The 18288-nt window shown below is 45.1% G+C and overlaps 1 protein-coding gene and 1 pseudogene across 2 annotated transcripts; one reads left to right on the top strand and one right to left on the bottom strand.

Annotated features, from left to right (window-relative positions):
- Positions 1-4018: 4018 nt before the first annotated feature.
- LOC124005214 (caspase a-like) lies at positions 4019-7873 on the bottom strand. Its single transcript, XM_046314245.1, has 8 exons — positions 7734-7873; positions 6301-6567; positions 6062-6171; positions 5456-5632; positions 5112-5352; positions 4887-5015; positions 4687-4796; positions 4019-4566 (listed from the first exon to the last, which is right to left on the bottom strand). The coding sequence occupies exons 1-8, from the start codon at positions 7738-7740 to the stop codon at positions 4474-4476; spliced, it is 1134 nt and encodes a 377-aa protein (XP_046170201.1). The 5' UTR covers positions 7741-7873; the 3' UTR covers positions 4019-4473.
- Positions 7874-8315: 442 nt separating this feature from the next.
- LOC124005213 lies at positions 8316-17650 on the top strand (annotated as a pseudogene). The gene is made up of 9 exons (XR_006833585.1): positions 8316-8556; positions 9517-9719; positions 10046-10221; positions 14339-14508; positions 14756-14837; positions 15025-15157; positions 15263-15354; positions 15488-15744; positions 15872-17650. The product of XR_006833585.1 is annotated as a rab5 GDP/GTP exchange factor-like (transcript).
- Positions 17651-18288: the final 638 nt, after the last annotated feature.

Here is an 18288-nt window from a genome sequence, read left to right as displayed (position 1 = left end):
AGCATGGAGTATACTATGTGGGAAGAAATCGACAGGTGGGCGGCCGACCCAGAGCGAGTGCAGGAGCCCGCCTGGGATTCCCTACAGCAATGTGAAGAGGGCTATAGACGTATGGAGTCTAAAAGGAAAGCACAGCTATACAGAGCGAAAACCGAAAGTAACGGGGAAAGCGCAGAGAGAGAGTGGCTGAGTCAGGAGTCAGACCTGAGCCTACTCTCCCTGTTAATCATGAAGAGCAGTTGCAGTGGGAGAGGCTGCATCATTTGGAGATTTGGACATGGGAGGAGGAATTAGACGGAAAAGGACCCTGGGCGCAGCCGGGAGAATATCGCCGTCCCAAGGAGAAAATAGAAGCAGCTAAAGCGGAGAGGCGCAGCACGGCAACGTGGTTGGAAACCGGAAAAACAGCCCCAAAAAAATATTGGGGGGGGCTAGAAGGGAGAATAGTTATGCCAGGTAGGAGACCTGCGCATACTCCCTGTGCTCACCGTTGGGCTAGAGAGACCGGGCAGGCACCGTGTTATGCTATGGAGCGCACGGTGTTTCCAGTGCGGGTGCAGAGCCAGCTGCGGCACATACCAGCCCTTCCTATTGGCCGGGCTAGAGTGGGCATCGAGCCAGGTAAGCTCGGGCAGGCTCGGTGCTCAAGAGCTCCAGTGCGCCTGCACGGTCCGGTCTATCCAGAGCCACTTCTACACACCAGTCCTCCGGTAGCAGCTCCCCACACCAGGCTTCCTGTGCGTGTCCTCGTGCCAGTACCACCAGTTCCAGCACCACGCACCAGGCCTCCAGTGCGCCTCGCCTGTTCAGCGCAGCCAGCGCTTTTCTCCTCTCCGGCGCTGTTGGAGTCTCCTGCCTGTTTAGCACAGCCAGAGCCTTTCTCCTCTGCTGCGCTGCCGGAGTCTCCAGTCTGCCCAGCGCCGCCAGTGCTCCCAGTCGGCCCAGCGCGGCCAGTGCTCCCAGTCGGCCCAGCGCGGCCAGTGCTCCCAGTCTGCCCAGCGCGGCCAGTGCTCCCAGTCTGCCCAGCTCCACCAGTGCTCCCAGTCCGCCCAGCTCCGCCAGTGCTCCCAGTCTGCCCAGCGCGGCCAGTGCTCCCAGTCCGCCCAGCTCCGCCAGTGCTCCCAGTCTGCCCAGCGCGGCCAGTGCTCCCAGTCTGCCCAGCGCGGCCAGTGCTCCCAGACTGCCCGGCGCCGCCAGCGCCGCCAGTCTGCCCAGCGCCGCCAGTCTGCCCAGCGCCGCTAGTGCTCCCAGTCTGCCCAGTGCTCCCAGTCTGCCCAGCTCCGCCAGTGCCGCCAGTCTGCCCAGCGCCGCCAGTCGGTCCAGCGTCGCCAGTCTGCCTGGATCCGCCAGAAGTGCCAGTCTGCCAAGATCTTCTAGATCGGCCAGACAACCTGAATCATCCAGTTCCACCAGCCAGCCAGGATTTGCTGGAGCCTACTACCTGTCTGAGCTTCCTCTCAGTGCTGGGCTTCCTCTCAGTACTGGGCTTCCCCTCAGTACCGGGCTTCCCCTCAGTACCGGGCTTCCCCTCAGTACCGGGCTTCCCCTCAGTACTGGGCTTCCCCTCAGTACCGGGCTTCCCCTCAGTACCGGGCTGCCTCTGTCCCGGGCTGCCCCTCTGTCCTGAGCTGCCCCTCTGTCCCGGGCTGCCCCTCTGTCCCGAGATGCCCCTCTGTCCTGAGCTGCCCCTCTGTCCCGAGCTGCCCCTCTGTCCCGAGCTGCCCCTCTGTCCCGAGCTGCCCCTCTGTCCCGAGCTGCCCCTCTGTCACGAGCTGCTCTTCAGTTATGTGGGGATCTGGGTGAGGACTATTAGGCCATGGTCGGCGGAGAAAGTGGATTATCCCAGGACGCGAAGGAGAGGAAATAGGACATTAATGGAGTGGGGTCCACGTCCCGAGCCAGAACCGCCACCATGGACAGACGCCCACCCGGACCCTCCCTATGCTCTTGAGGTGCGTCCGGGAGTCCGCACCTTAGGGGGGGGGGGTTCTGTCACGCCTTGGTCATTGTATTTTGTGTTTTTGGTATATGTTTGGGTAAGCCAGGGTGTAACATGGGTTTATATGTTGTGTTTCGTATTGGGGTTTGTAGTAATTGGGATTGTGTATGATTAGGGGTGTGTCTAGTTAGGCTTGGCTGCCTGGGGCGATTCTCAATCAGAGTCAGGTGCTTGTCGTTGTCTCTGATTGAGAACCGTATTTAGACAGCCTGACTTTCGCGTTGTAATTTGTGGGTGTTTGTTCCTGACTCTGTGTTGTAGTCACCAGATAGGCTGTAATAGGTTTCACGTTCCTTTTGTTGTTTTTGTATTTTTGAGTTATTTCATGTACCGCTATTCCTTCAGTAAAGTCATGAATAACCTACACGCTGCATTTCGGTCTGACTCTCTTCATACAACAAACGAACGAAGTTACATAGGCAAACTTGCGCACTGCCTCACAATGTCACACCCTGATCTGTTTTTGTTTGTCTCCACCCCCCTCCAGGTGTCACCCATCTTCCCTATTATCCCCTGTGTATTTATACCTGTGTTCTCTATCTGTTTGTTGCAAGTTCGTCTTGTTTGTTCAATATAACCAACGTTTTTCCTGTCAGCGCCTATCGTTTCCCAGCCTCTTTCCTCATCCTCCTGGTTTTTGACCTTTGCCTGTCCTGACCCTGTACCCTCCCGCCTGACCTCTCTGCCTGACCCTGAGTCCACCTGCCATCCTGTACCTTTGCTCCACCTCTGGATTGCTGAACTCTGCCTGACCCTGAGTCCGCCTGCCATCCTGTACCTTTGCTCCACCTCTGGATTACTGAACCCTGCCTGTCCCTGACCCTGAGTCCGCCTGCCGTCCTGTACCTTTGCTCCACCTCTGGATTGCTGAACCCTGCCTGTCCCTGACCCTGAGTCCGCCTGCCATCCTGTACCTTTGCTCCACCTCTGGATTGCTGAACTCTGCCTGACCCTGAGTCCGCCTGCCATCCTGTACCTTTGCTCCACCTCTGGATTGCTGAACCCTGCCTGTCCCTGACCCTGAGTCCGCCTGCCATCCTGTACCTTTGCTCCACCTCTGGATTGCTGAACTCTGCCTGACCCTGAGTCCGCCTGCCATCCTGTACCTTTGCTCCACCTCTGGATTGCTGAACCCTGCCTGTCCCTGTCCCTGACCCTGAGTCCGCCTGCCATCCTGTACCTTTGCTCCACCTCTGGATTGCTGAACTCTGCCTGACCCTGAGTCCGCCTGCCGTCCTGTACCTTTGCTCCACCTCTGGATTGCTGAACTCTGCCTGACCCTGAGTCCGCCTGCCATCCTGTACCTTTGCTCCACCTCTGGATTGCTGAACCCTGCCTGTCCCTGACCCTGAGTCCGCCTGCCATCCTGTACCTTTGCTCCACCTCTGGATTGCTGAACTCTGCCTGACCCTGACCCTGAGTCCGCCTGCCGTCCTGTACCTTTGCTCCACCTCTGGATTGCTGAACTCTGCCTGACCCTGAGTCCGCCTGCCATCCTGTACCTTTGCTCCACCTCTGGATTGCTGAACTCTGCCTGACCCTGAGTCCGCCTGCCATCCTGTACCTTTGCTCCACCTCTGGATTGCTGAACCCTGCCTGTCCCTGACCCTGAGTCCGCCTGCCATCCTGTACCTTTGCTCCACCTCTGGATTGCTGAACTCTGCCTGACCCTGAGTCCGCCTGCCGTCCTGTACCTTTGCTCCACCTCTGGATTGCTGAACTCTGCCTGACCCTGAGTCCGCCTGCCATCCTGTACCTTTGCTCCACCTCTGGATTACTGAACCCTGCCTGTCCCTGACCCTGAGTCCGCCTGCCATCCTGTACCTTTGCCTTACCCTGGATTTTCGACCTCTGCCTGCCTTGACCTGCCTTTGCCTGCCCGTTGCCACAATAATCATTGTTACTTTGACAGTCTGCATCTTGACTCCTGATAACAATAGTGGATAGGCAAAATTAAGTTAATTTTCATTTGTAGCCAAAGGCACATCGCATCTGTTAAATGTATTACATGTTTTTGAGTGCATTGAGATATTTTTATTTTGGCAAATATTGCTTTTGTCACAGAGACTTATTTTACTTATCTTCCAAATGTTAAAACAGGAGTGGCCAATCTTCCTCCTGGAGAGTTACTGGGTAACCTAGTACCCAATACGTTTTTGTTCCAGCTCTGATCTAACACACCTTTAACACATCTTGGCGTTGATTAGCCGAATCAGGTGTGTTAGAGCAGGGCGGAACAAGACAACATAGGCTACCCAGTAGCTCTACAGGAGGATATTATCATTTGAAGATTACATATAATTTGTAGATAAAATAATGTTAAAAGGTTCATTATAAGTATATATTTTAAACATACTGGTGATGATCTTAAAAGGAGTGTCTACCAAACACTTTCATTCAAAATAACAGAAAATATGCTGCTCCCTTATTCCTCCATTGTGATTACAGTACAATTAATCAATCATCATAACTTCTCAGAGGCCTGGGAAGAGGTAGAAGTGCTTTGTTAGAGTGGCTCTGTCTTTGGTCGGCATCTGTCTGGGGAAATCTTCAAAGCGTCCCATGACCTGTATGGAAGAAAATACAAATATGTTATTGTGGCTCAAAGTAAATCAAAGCTGATCAATCATTCTATACAGTGCAATGAGGAAAGAACAATGTCATCTGTTCTGTTTCCAGATACTTGCCTTCCTGAACAATTCTTCTATATGATCATCACAGGCATAGGTGTTGAATGTCTCCATGATGCGTTGGACAAATAAGGTGCCCATCTTTGGATCTCTGTAGGACACCGTATCTGAAAGTGAAGGGAATGTAATGAGGGTTTTACTCACAGTGATTTACAAACAATATCATGCCTGAGAATGTGTTACTATGACACACTAACCTGGTGTGCAGGACAGGAGGGAGATGAAGTCCTTCTCTTTGTGCTCCCTTCTAAATGAGTCACTCTCTAACCCCAGGTCAAGGCTGGACCCAGGCACTGCGTCACTGACCCAAACAGACCCATCCTTGCCTGAAACAACATGCAATTCCTCTTTAATTTGGAGGTGTTGCCTGTACAAAAGGTTTACATACTTTTAGGAAATGTGTATTTTTATGAAAGAATCACCTCCCCTGCAGGCCTGAATGAGGATGACTTTGGGTTTGTTAATCAGTGCTTTGCAGTTCTCTGTGTTCAGGTGTGCGAAGATGTTGTTGATGGGGAAGATGTCAAGATTAGGGTCCCCTTTCTTGTAATGGACACCCATGATGGCTCCCAGCTCCCCGTGAGACATCATCACCACGAAGACGCTGTCTGACAATGAGTGCTCCTCACGTTTAGAGAACGCTTTCACAGCCTCGTCCATCTCCTGCAAGAGCATACTGTCAGTCACAGAGGAGAAAAACCATAGACTAAGGAAACATGTAAACACTCTTCTAGAAGCAGGAGACATGTTTCCTCCCTCTGTTTACCTGTCCAGACAGGTTTCTGTGTTTCACCACATCATATCCCAGATCCCTGAGAAGCCTCTCCACGTTCTCCTCGTCCTTCTCTGCCCCTCGTCTCAGCATGTTCTTATCATCAAACTCCACGTTGTTTATGAGCAGGGCCAGACGCTTCCGACCGGACTTATCCATTGCAGGGTAAATCTGATCGAGCAAAGCAATGACATGTGCAAAGGTTATTTAACAGTAATATAGCCTAGCAACAATTATACTCAGTCAAAATATGTGTGGAAATTGGTCCCAATTTACAAGTCATCCTAAAACCACTGTGTAATAACAGTGTAGGTACACATTGTTACACAGTTATTGCAGTTTGTGAAATTACAAGTTGAAACTTTGACTATACTTTCACGCCTAGATTATTATTATATATAATATATATATATATATATTTTTTTAAGACTTTAGAGTAACTGTGTTTCCTAAACTATGACACCGGTAACCCAAGGGGTTCATAAGAAAGCTTACTGGTCTAATAGGATAACTATAAACTCAGAAGCTAATTCTTTTGGGGCACTCAAAACCGATACATGTACACTGATCTATCCTTTGACAACGAAGTAGAGCTCAAACCTCGCTACCCTTCCTCTGAAGAATGTCCTTCTTAAAGTAATTTGTGCTGGGGATGAGGACAGAGGACACTGGCTGCTCCTCCTGCTGTGATAACTGGGGCGATGATGGTGCTGCAGGGAAAATACAGCATGTTACATTACATTTACAGTATCTGTTAAGTTCTTACTAACTCTTATCAAGTCTAAGAGAAGTTTGGCACTGTGACAGACTTAACTGAATGGTGTATCAGTTTCACTCACTGGGGGCCAGACCCATTTTGTCATAAAGTCCAGGATCTCTCTCCTGACCTCTGGCAATCATCTTCTCACTGGCTTTGCTCCCTTTCTTCCGCACCATATCGATAAGGCATCGAGCCTGATCTGCCCTATTGTTGTTCTCCTCCGTCACCGATTCTGTCTCTTCATCGTTCAGTACCTTGTCCTCCAAAAGGTCATCCAGGAGCTGCTTGATCACTGGCTTTGTCACACTGTCTATGAATGTCTTCCGAGCCTTGGAGAGCAACTTGTCTGGTGAAAGTAAATAGGATTTAATCATAGCTACAATTTAGTCATTGTTGGAGCGATGTCTATGTCTTATGCATCTGCTTTATAATTGAGCATACAGTGTATTATAAATTTCAATTCATCCTTTAAAGGGACAATCTGCAGCTCGAACAATAACAAAGAGGACACCCCGCCACTGATTTGGTAAACAACTGAGGGATGGGGCTGGAGAAACGTAACCACTCTCAAACTCATGGACAGAGCTATGGATGCGAAGACTGACCATCCAGGATATCAACATGATAGTTTAACCATGATTTGAGGCTATACAGTGTTTGTTTACAATTACATTGTTTACAAACAAGTGAATAAACCAAGCTTATATTTTGATGAGTATCATGGTTTAACTAAGCTCATGAGTCATCTATAGTTGTTTTTTTTATCAAGAATCAATGTGTATATCATTCATTTAAAAGTCTAACAATTGATGTAGCAACTTCAGTTTGTCTCTTTAATGATGCATGTTTTTGAATAATATTTTGGTTCGTGTCTTACTTGGGGTGTGTTCGTAAATTCATTCTGGAGCGCCAGAGTGCGTTCAGACTGCGCTCTGGACGTTCGTTAATATCAGAGCGTTGTCAGATTGTCCGTTTGTAAACTCAGAGCGTTTCGATCTGGCCGAGGAGTAGGGTTGATCCGAGCGTTCTGACCTCACAATGGCAGTCAAGCACCCAGCTAACTGGCTAAAGTTAGCTAGCTTGCCGATGTTTACTGACTCCCGGCATATTCAAAGCATGTTGACCGTTCGTAAATTCGTCAGTTATTCTGCACTCTGGCAGACTAAAACGAGAGCGCTCTGTAATCGGAGTTGATGGCCATAGCAAATTTACGAACTCTCTCTCACACACACACACATACATTTTTATCAAATCAACTGCTCCAGATATAAAAAACGGGGGATCGACCGTGCATTTTGCCTGCACCAGTCAGTCTTGAGGTGGACGCCTATAGCGAAAGTGAAAGTATGCATGCTGTCGAAGTGGAAGAAAATTGCCCAGAATTCCAACAGAAATATTGCAATATTCTTAATATTTATATTTGTCAGAGTAATACCATAAATACCATGTTTGTTAAAAACAAAACAGCAAAACAGCCGATCATGTTTGTACATATACGTTTTTATTATTTACCTGCCATTCCTTAGATGAGGTGGATGAAGCTATTCTCTTCTTTCTGCTAGCTATTTCGCATAGAATAAAGATATGCCTATTTCGCATTGAATAAAGACATGCCTATTTCACATAGAATAAAGATATGCCTAGGCGTTCTCTTGATTATACTCGATCATCCCAAATGCTTTTCAACCTAGACTACTGGAGTCATAAAAAGTCTTAGCAACTTCCCGTATATTTTATACAGTAACCTGATTGGCTGGCTTGGTGCATATATACATAACAGGTTTGTTGGACTGTGATATGCATTTAAAAATATGTTGTATTTTTCAGATTCACAATAAAGGAAATGTGCATTTTTATACTGTAGCTTCCAAAATATGTTTTTACAATTGAGGAGTGCCAGGATGGCTTCAATACAGCGCAAGTCATCCAGGGTTTATACACATCATTGGTCAGGACAGCTGAGTCCCTGCCCAGCTTCCCGAAAACGTCTGACATCAATACTTTATTATATAGCTACTTACTATGAATGTGATATGTGGTTGTCCATATCTAGGCTGCCTTAAGATTCATACACTAACTGTAAATCGCTCTGAATAAGAACCCCTTATAAAATGAATAACATTTGAATAATTTCCCATTTGAAGGAAAATAGTGTTGCACAGGACTGTCTGTATACCTGAAATGGTCTCCAGAGCGCGCTATTGGATATCGACTAACGAGGAAGAAGGGTGACTACGTAAACAAACTGGTCTGTCAGACGTGTGGGTAGCAGATGGTGCCAATTGGCTGCATAAAAAAACTACATATATCTACACTCAATAATCTTTCTGAAAAGGTAATGAGTCGCAGAATGTCGTTAGCTAACGAAATTGTTTGTCAATTTTTGGGGTCTGGAATTACTGTCACCCTAGCTAGCTAACGTCAACTACAAACTAGCTAGCTAGCTAATGTTAACCAAACCCTATTTCAATGCATCTCTACTCTGCTAAGGACCCAGTGGTCAGGTGTGTCCATTGTAGAATGCTTAATTATGGTATTTTGTAGCTAAGTTTACTGTTAATATTTAGCTACCAGAAGAAGCTTAGCTAGCTTTGTCATGTCATTGTGTCGCGTTTTTCGTGAATTTAGAGCTAGCTAATGTTAGCAAGCTAGTTAGAGTTTAGCTAAGCCCATTACATTGCATTACATCGTAGTAGGGTCAGTTATACGAATATTTGGTAGTAAAGTAGCTAACTAGCGTGTTTATAAATCAGGATGGCTAGCTACTAATAACGTTGTAATGTAACGTAATGTGGCTTCAAACAAAGTCAAGTGTAGGGCAGCTACACTATTGGGATTTGACACAGCTAGAAGGCCATAAACATTTTCACCAGTGTTTGTGGTCATCCATTAAATTCCTCCTGTGTTGATTTTCGTATCATGCATTCCCAATGTGAGTCGGGAGTCAAAATCATAGGCAGATTCTTAGGGGTTCAAACTCTTGTCAGATTTCCAGTGTTGACCTTAATGTTACGGTGGTGAAGGCGTAAACACTGCCATATGAAATCATATTTTGATACGCACAGGAATTCACTAGGATTTTCAGTGTGTGTATTGAAATGTGTCTACGCTAGCTACCTCTATTAAACATACATTTTTATCAAATACGTCAACCTGAATGTAGCCCATAGTGTGTAGGCATTCAACTTTGTCAAAGTCCTGATAAATAAAAAATTGCCATCAAGTTTGATGTAGGCCTACTTCTGACTGTGGATCTTTCTACCATTCAGTCTTGTCATTTTCCTGTTATTCCCAGCCGTATCCACGCTAGCCGTGAGGGATGAGCCACCGGTCGGAACGTCGTGGGATCCATGTGGACCAGTCAGAGCTGCTGTGTACAAAGGGATGTGGTTTCTATGGCAACACGGCCTGGCAGGGCCTCTGCTCCAAGTGCTGGCGGGAGGAGTACCAACAAACCAGACACAAACAGATCCAGGAGGACCATGCTCTGGCAGAGAGGTGTGGTTGTCTATCTGAGAACTTGTTTTGTATCAACCCCCAGCTGCTGGGTGGAGGTAGCACTCGATTTTAAATCTAGGAGCCCGGTAGCAAACACTAAATGCCCTGCATAAAATTGAGGGGTGCAGTCGAAAACAAAACAATAACTAAATGCAGCTGTAACTTTTGATCATTGGTCAAAAAAACAAAACATTTTAACAGCCATTTTCACAGAAGCAATTGGAACAGTGTCATGACTCTTGACTTTTTGATCTCTGACATTTTTTTCTGTGTGTCGGAAGTATTGATCATGTGGTAGTATCAGCAATGCCTGTTCTGTGTCCCAGGTTACAGAAGGAGGAGGAGGCAGCGTATGCTAACAACCACCAGGGGGCAGCCCAGCCCCAGCCTGCCATCGCACCCTTCAGCAAGTTTGAAGAGAGAAAAACCAAGGAGAAGTCACGTAAAGTCAACACAATGACTAAGTTTTTCACTCCCTCAACAAAGACACCGCCCAAGAAAGGTAGGGTCCAAGTCTTTGAGATGGGGTTTATAGTGTTTTCTCTACCATTACTTGAGGTATGAGCAGATCCAAACCAAAACTACCTTCCCTCTGCATAATATTGGTGTACAGTTCCTCTTTCCCCTCTCTTTCAGCATTCTGCTCCACTAACACTCTCTCCCCCCAGTCACTGTGGAGGAGGTCACATGGGGCATCCAGCTAGAATTCCTTAGATTTTCAACCTCTCCCTGACTCAGTCTAATACCTACAGTGCCTTCAGAAAGGATTCATACCCTTTGACTTATTCCACATTTTGCTGTGTTACAGCCTGAATTCAACATTTATATTATATTATGTTTTTTCTTACCCATCTAAACACAATACCCCATAATGATAAAGTGAAAAACATATTTTCAATGTATTGATAATGAAATAGAGAAGTATCTCATTTACATAAGTATTCACACCCCTGAGTCAATACATTTTAGAATCACCTTTGGCAGCGATTACAGAGACTTTCTGGGTAAGTCTCTAAGAGCTTTGCACACCTAGGTTGTACAATATTTGCCCTTTTTTTTTCAATGTTCCTCAAGCTCTGTCAAATTGGTTGTTGATCATCGCTAGACAACCATTTTTAAATCTTGCCATAGATTTTCAAGCAGATTTAAGTCAACTATAACTCGACCACTCAGGAACATTCACTGTCTTCTTGGTGTGCATCTCCATTGTAGATTTGTTCTTGTGTTTTAGGTTATTGTCCTGCTGAAAGGTGAATTAATCTCCCAGTGTCTGGTGGAAAGCAGACTGAACCAGGTTTTCCTATAGGATTTTATCTGTGCTTAGCTCCATTCCTTTTCTTTTTTATTCTGACAACCCAGTTTTTAACGATTACAAGCATACCTATAACATGATGCAGCCACCACTATGCTTAAAAATATGGAGAGTGGTACTCAGTAATGTGTTGCATTGGATTTGCCCCTAACAGTTTTACTTCAGTGCCATGATGCATGTTTTGGAATACTTTTAGTCTGTACAGGCTTCCGTCTTTTCACTCTGTCATTTAGGTTAGTATTGTGGAGTAACTACAATGTTGTTGAGCCATCTTCAGTTTTCTCCTGTCACAGCATTTAAATGGTGAAATCCCTGAGCGGTTTCCTTTGACTCCGGCAACTGAGGTAGGAAGGACACCTGTATCTTTGTAGTGACTGGGTGTATTGATACACCATCCAAAGTGTAATTAACTTCACAATGTTCAAAGGTATATTCAATGTTGTTGTTTTTTACCTATCTACCAGTAGGTGCCTTTCTTTGCGAGGCATTGGAAAACCTCTCTGGTCGTTGTTTGATTCTGTGTTTGAAATACATTGCTCGACTGAGTGATCTACAAATAATTGTATGTTTGGGGTAATATCATCTTAAACACTATTGCACACAAAGTGAGTTCATGCAACTTATTATGTGACATGTTAAGCAAATTTCTACTTATTTAAGCTTGGCATAACAAAGGGGTTGAATACTTAATGACTCAAGACATTTCAGCTTTTCATTTGTAATTCATTTGTAAAAGTTTCAAAAACATAATTCCACTTTGAAATGATGGGTTATTGTGTGTAGGCCAGTGACAAAAGATTTTACATTCAGGCTGTTACACAACAAAATGTGTAAAAAGTCAAGGGGTGTGAATACTTTCTGAAGGCACTGTACATGTTTCAAGCAAATCACCATTGTCCCTGTGCCCAAGAACGCCAAGGTAACCTGTCTAAATGTCCTGTAGATGCGAACGACTCACAATACCATCATTAAACCAGCATTAAGTTGGCAGATGACACAACGGTGGTAGGCCTGATGACTGCTTGGCATCTGACTGCAAGGCGCTACAGAGAGTAGTGCGTACAGCCCAGTACGTCACTTGGGGCCGAGCTCCCTGCCATCTAGGGCCTCTATACCAGGCGGTGTCAGAGGAAGACCCAAAACATTGTCAGACTCCAGCCACAGGTCCCACAGTTGACCGTGCAAGTCAGAAAAAAACAAGCAATGAGGTCAAAGGAATTGTCTGTACAGCTCTGAGACAGGATTGTGTCGAGGCACAGATCTGGGGATGGGTACCAAAACATTTCTGCAAACGTTGAAGGTGTCCCAGAACACAGTGGCATCCATCATTCTTACATGGAAGAAGTGTGGAACCACCAATACTCTTCCTAGAGCTGGCCGCCCAGCCAAACTGGGAAATCAGTGAGAAGGGCCTTGGTCAGGGAGTTGACCAAGAAGCCCTAATGGTCACTCTGACAGAGCTCTATAGTTCCTCTGTGGAGATGGGAGAACCTTCCAGAAGGACAACCGTCTGAATACTTTATACTCTTTTATTCGTTATTCACTGTGTATTTGTTCCTCGTCACTATTTACATTTTTTTTTTTTTTTTTAATCATAGTTTTTTTAACTGCGTTTTTGGAAAAGGACCCGTAAGTAAGCATTTCACTGTTAGTCTACACCTGTTGTCTATGCAATTTGTAAGTCGCTCTGGATAAGAGCGTCTGCTAAATGACTTAAATGTAAATGTATGTGACAAATAATAATTGATTTTAAGACCAAATCCCAAGGCAAACCTAATTACATTCATCTGTGAGGCCATATAGAGGAGATCAAATCACCACGCCTTAACCCTTAGCCTACAATTTCCACGCCTCTGCGGAAATCTAATTAACATACAAAAAAATCCCCATCAAAATCCGTCTGTTTTAAGCTAGAGATATATATTGGTGAAAAGGTAGCAGAGCTAGAGCAGTATTTGTCAGACATGAGACATCTTGAAAATTGGTCTTCTCACAAACGTCTGTAGCGTAAAAATAAAAAAATCTAATCTCAGATATATGGCAGACACTTCAGAATAAACTTCCTTTTGATTTTTTTGGGGGGGGGGACTGTTGTTCCATGTAGTGAATCTGTTACTCAATGTGTTTCTATTGGCTAATAGCAGTAATGTTGAATTTTAAAATAAAAATTAAAAAAGATGCCTTTTAAGGGTAAAATCAATACACTAAATAGTTGTTGGTATGACCATCTTAAAACAAGTCTATGTGTTAGTTTAGAACCCTTCCCCCGGCTTAGACTATAGAGGGTTTTAAAGACAGAACTGTTCAGATAATACAGGACAAGCCATGGTTGATGTAATTCATGTTGAACCATTTTATTTGATGCGTAGCAAAAACTAGCGAAACACAAATTGCAGAAGGATGTTGTGTGAAATCACAACTCTGCAAGCTGTGCTGGTCAAGGATGGGATGAATAGAAAGCCCACCCTTGTTTTTCTGTACTTTATATCAAGCACCTAAGGAATATTATACATACACAGGTATATCAATCCCTCCATTATAAACTCAGCAAAAAAAGAAACGTCCCTTTTTCAGGACCCTTTCTTTCAAAGATAATTCGTAAAAATCGAAAACTTTTTTTTAAATATTTTTTTTATTTTACCTTTATTTAACCAGGCAAGTCAGTTAAGAACACATTCTTATTTTCAATGACTGCCTGGGAACAGTGGGTTAACTGCCTGTTCAGGGGCAGAACGACAGATTTGTACCTTGTCAGCTCGGGGGTTTGAACTTGTAACCTTCCGGTTACTAGTCCAACACTCTAACCACTAGGCATTGTAAAGGGTTTAAACACTGTTTCTCATGCTTGTTCAATGAACCATAAACAATAATTAATGAGAATGCACGTTCTGCACGTCTGGGACCTGTTGGATCGGAGGGTGAGGGCTAGGGCCATTCCCCCTAGAAATGTCCAGGAACTTGCAGGTGCCTTGGTGGAAGAGTGGGGTAACATCTCGCAGCAAGAACTGGCAAATCTGGTGCAGTCCACGAGGAGGAGATGCACTGCAGTACTTAATGCAGCTGGTGGCCACACCAGATACTGACTGTTACTTTTATTTTGTCCCCCCCAACCCCCCTTTGTTCAGAGACACATTATTCCATTTATGTTAGTCACATGTCTGTGGAACTTGTTCAGTTTATGTCTTGTTGAATCTTGTTATGTTCATACTAATATTTACAAATGTTAGGTTTGCTGAAAATAAACGCAGTTGACAGTGAGAGGATGTCTCTTTTTTTCGCTGAGTTTACGTATCCTTCCCCCTCCCAGAATCCGTCCCTGGCGAGGCCCTGTCGAACCCGAGCCCCTCAGTGAGCCGCAAGCCCTTAGAGACGGACCGCACCACACGAGAGTTCATCGACTTCCTCAAGACACTGAAACCTGGCAGGGAGATCTTCAAACAGTGCCGAGCCTTCACAGAGAGCATGGCCTACAAGAGGGTGAGTAGTACACCACAATACCATCAGGGGCTTCTGAATGTGGAGAGCCTGATGGGGGTTACCTCTATTCATTCACCCCTCCGGCTTTTGTTTGGACCATTTCACTTCCTCGTCGTAGAAGCAGGATGACCAAGACAAACGCTGAGGTTACGCTAGAGCATTGAGTGAATAACCAAATGAACTCGCCCTTGAAATGAATGAAAATGTACGACAATCCCTTCATGCTAATAGTGAGCTTGTTCCCCAGGACCTGGGTGCTGATGAGCTGTCTGAGTGTGTTCAAGACTTCTACCAGAACCTTTCAGATCGCCTGCACACACACTTCAAAGGTACACCTTTCCTTTCCTCACCTCTAATACTGGAACATTAAGGATATCTTGAAGTAGGGGCTTGATGATAAAGTTGCTGGTGACAATGAAGAAGAAGGAACACACTTTTCTTTCAGAGAGCTCTCCTATAGGTAGGCCTTGAATGACTCACATTTGCTGTTTTCCCATCTATCCGTGTTGATTCCAGGGTCGTCGGAGCGCGTAGACAGTGTGATGGACGAGGTAGAGAGGTACATGATGACACGTCTCTATGAGGAGGTCTTCTGTCCTGAGACCACAGACGATGAGAAGAAAGACCTGGCCATTCAAAAGAGAATCAGGTAAAGACATTGAAACAGATATGGTACTGAGTTTAAGTATTAAAGCTGCTGTATGCCTCCTTGTACATCTGTTCACTAAAGTGGGTGGGGGTGGCTGGGTTGCAGGGCCTTGCATTGGGTCACCATTGAGATGCTGTGTGTCCCTGTGGATGAGGAGATTCCAGAGGTGTCTGATAATGTGGTCAAAGCCATCACAGGTCAGACTTACAATGTATTAATTTGTTTTTAGTTTTTTACAAAGAGACACAAACATTGAATGAACATGCATGTGATGTAGAATGTTATCATAGCACATTAACTACCACTCTGTTCCACCCTGACCTCCTGTAGACGTGATCGAGATGGACTCGAAGCGTGTGCCCAGGGACAAGCTGACCTGCATCACACGCTGCAGTAAGCACATCTTCAATGCCATCAATACCACCAAGAAGGAGGCGGCATCTGCTGATGACTTCCTGCCCACCCTCATCTACATCGTCCTGAAGGCCAACCCTCCGCGACTGCAGTCCAACATCCAGTACATCACCCGCTTCTGTAACCCTAGCCGCCTCATGAGCGGAGAGGACGGATACTACTTTACCAACCTGGTGAGAGAGCTGTGTCGACAAAGCAAACAGACAGACGAGCTGTACCAAACAAACTCAATTTACACATATTAAGAATGTATTTTCTGTATTCCCCTAATTCCCCTCTCTCTCTCCTCTCTCTCTGCAGTGCTGTGCGGTGGCCTTCATAGAGAAGCTGGATGGCCAGTCTCTGAACCTGAGCGTTGAGGAGTTTGAGCTCTATATGTCAGGCCAGGCGTCTCCCCAGCGTCCCCAGGCTGCCACCTCCCCCGCCTGTAGTGCTGCTTTCAGCCAGATGAACGAGAGTCTGGACCTATTGACGGGGCTGGGCGTGAGGCAGGAACGCGTCATGGAGGGGGCTCGCCGTCTGGAGAGTGACCTCATCGACTGGAGGGATGGGGTAGAGCACAAAGTGCAGGATGTGATGGAGAGGTTCCCCCTGGAAATGCACCCCACCGCTCCCCCACCGCCTCTTCTGCCATAGATGCTGACAACGTGGAAAACGACCACCTACCTTCTCCTCTCCAACCCCAGTTGTTTGCTGGCTGACCCCTCCCCCCCTCCCTCTTTGGACTTGTTACTCTCTCTCTCCACCCTGGAAAGTTTCTCCTGTCCTTATGCACATATAGGTTCCTTCTAATGGATCCAAGAAATATAACTCCAACCCTCCCCATTGTATGCACATTTAAAATAGATGCTTGCCGTCGCCTGAACCCCAGTACTCCGAAATAGCCAACTTTCTCGGTCCGTCTTCCCCACTGATTGGTAAGAGGACAAGATGAATTGCAGGCATATTACCTTCATCCATGGTCATGAATGAAAGGAGATGAGGAAAGGAAGCTTTAAGAGTATTGGGGCACAGATCATTGATCTTTCCCTCCTTTGTCCCCTATATTACTCCTCCTGACTGAATCCAAGTCAGAGTACAGAAGCCCAAGCGAGAGGGATCTGTTGGGGTCACGTGAGTGTATGTGACCACGACCATATTTCCCCTGAAGATGTCTATAAATAAGTATGTGTGTATGTATGTGTGTGTGTGTGTGTGTGTAGTTTCATTTCCCTGCCAAACCTGTTCAGTCATGCGCTTAGTTTGAGGAAGTTATTTTATTTTTCTATTGTTCAGGCTATAGTCTTCTGAGAGGGGATAATGATCTTTAACCTATTCAAATGGCTAGATTGATACTGTAGCTCAAAGTTTACATTTAGTCTGTAAGAAATACGTGATTTGCAATTCAGAATATAGGAGATACTAACAGTCACTTCTCTCTTGTTTGGCCTTGTTTGACTGCTGAACAGCTGCTTCTTCAGAAGAACAGAGAAAGGGTGCATATTTAGAATGGTTATATCTAAGAAGAGTACTTTTAGTAAGTTCTTTATATTATTTTACAGTGGTGTATATTATTTGTACAAATGTATTGGGGGTAAATGTTGCCAAACAGAATAGCCATAACAATGTTGATCTCAGCTCCATGTAGTAACCATTCATTCTGGATCAGGTGGATATATGAAGGAAGAGTAGACATTGAGTTGAATGAGTAGTATCTTTGATACAACAGAAAGGTCCATTTACATACTACCTAATATATTTTCTGTTCTTTTATCATGTTTCATTTTATTACATTTCTAACTATCAGAACAGTGTACAAATCCTGGTTGCGCAAAATCCATTCAATCCAATTTAAACACTAACTGAAATAACTAGGCATTGGATAGCACACAGCAATCAATGATCAGGTATTTTTTAAAGGAATGTTTAAAAAAATGTATACATCACACACACACACACATCTGTACAACCTTGTAGGTTTGTTTTTGTATGTTGAAGGAGTAACTCAACATTGTATTGTATTTTAATGTAACTTATTGAGACAGTTTTGTTTTATAGTGTCCATGGGTTTGTGTTGATGAATAAAATAACTCAAAAGCTGTTCTGTGTCTAGAAGGCTTTGTCACCACTGTAACATGACTATCTATGGTAAGTAGAGAAAGCAAAGGTGTGTTTGCAATGCACACAGTGTACAAAACATTAAGAACACCTGCTCTTTCCATGACTAAATGACCAGGGGAAAGATGATCCCTTGTTTATGTCACCTGTTAAATCCACTTCAATCAGTGTAGATGATGGAGACTAGACTGGTTAAATAAAGATTTTTAAGCCTTAAGACATGGATTGTGTGTGTGTGTGTGTGTGTGTGTGCGTGTCAGGGTGAATGGGCAAAACAAAAGATTTAAGTGCCTTTGAACTGGGTTTTTCATGCTCAGCAGTTTCCCATCTGTATCAATGGTCCACCACTCAAAGGACATCAGCCAACTTGACAACTGTGGGAAGCATTGGAGTCAACACGGGTCAGAATCCCTGTGGAACGCTTTCAACACATTGTAGAGTCTGTGCCCTGATGAATTGTCTGTTTTGAGGGCAGAAGGAGGTGCAACACAATATTAGGAAAGTGTTCCTAATGTTTTGTACACAGGCTATATTGATTTGAGTACTGTGACACAGCTTCAAAATTATATACTTGCTGGGCTGGCAAACTTACTGCTGTTTTTTTTTTTTTACATCACACA

The sequence above is a fragment of the Oncorhynchus gorbuscha genome, linkage group LG19 (assembly GCF_021184085.1).
Source record: "Oncorhynchus gorbuscha isolate QuinsamMale2020 ecotype Even-year linkage group LG19, OgorEven_v1.0, whole genome shotgun sequence".
NCBI lineage: Eukaryota > Metazoa > Chordata > Actinopteri > Salmoniformes > Salmonidae > Oncorhynchus > Oncorhynchus gorbuscha.
Note: the sequence above shows the minus strand (reverse complement) of the source record. Positions and strands in the feature narration are given on the sequence as shown.

Excerpts from the sequence above, each read along its gene's own strand:
- LOC124005214 (XM_046314245.1), bottom strand. Across the intron at positions 5,353-5,455 it reads ACAGAAACCTGTCTGGACAG|GAGATGGACGAGGCTGTGAA; the intron begins GTAAACAGAGGG and ends ATGCTCTTGCAG. Across the intron at positions 4,567-4,686 it reads TAGAAGAATTGTTCAGGAAG|GTCATGGGACGCTTTGAAGA; the intron begins GCAAGTATCTGG and ends TCTTCCATACAG.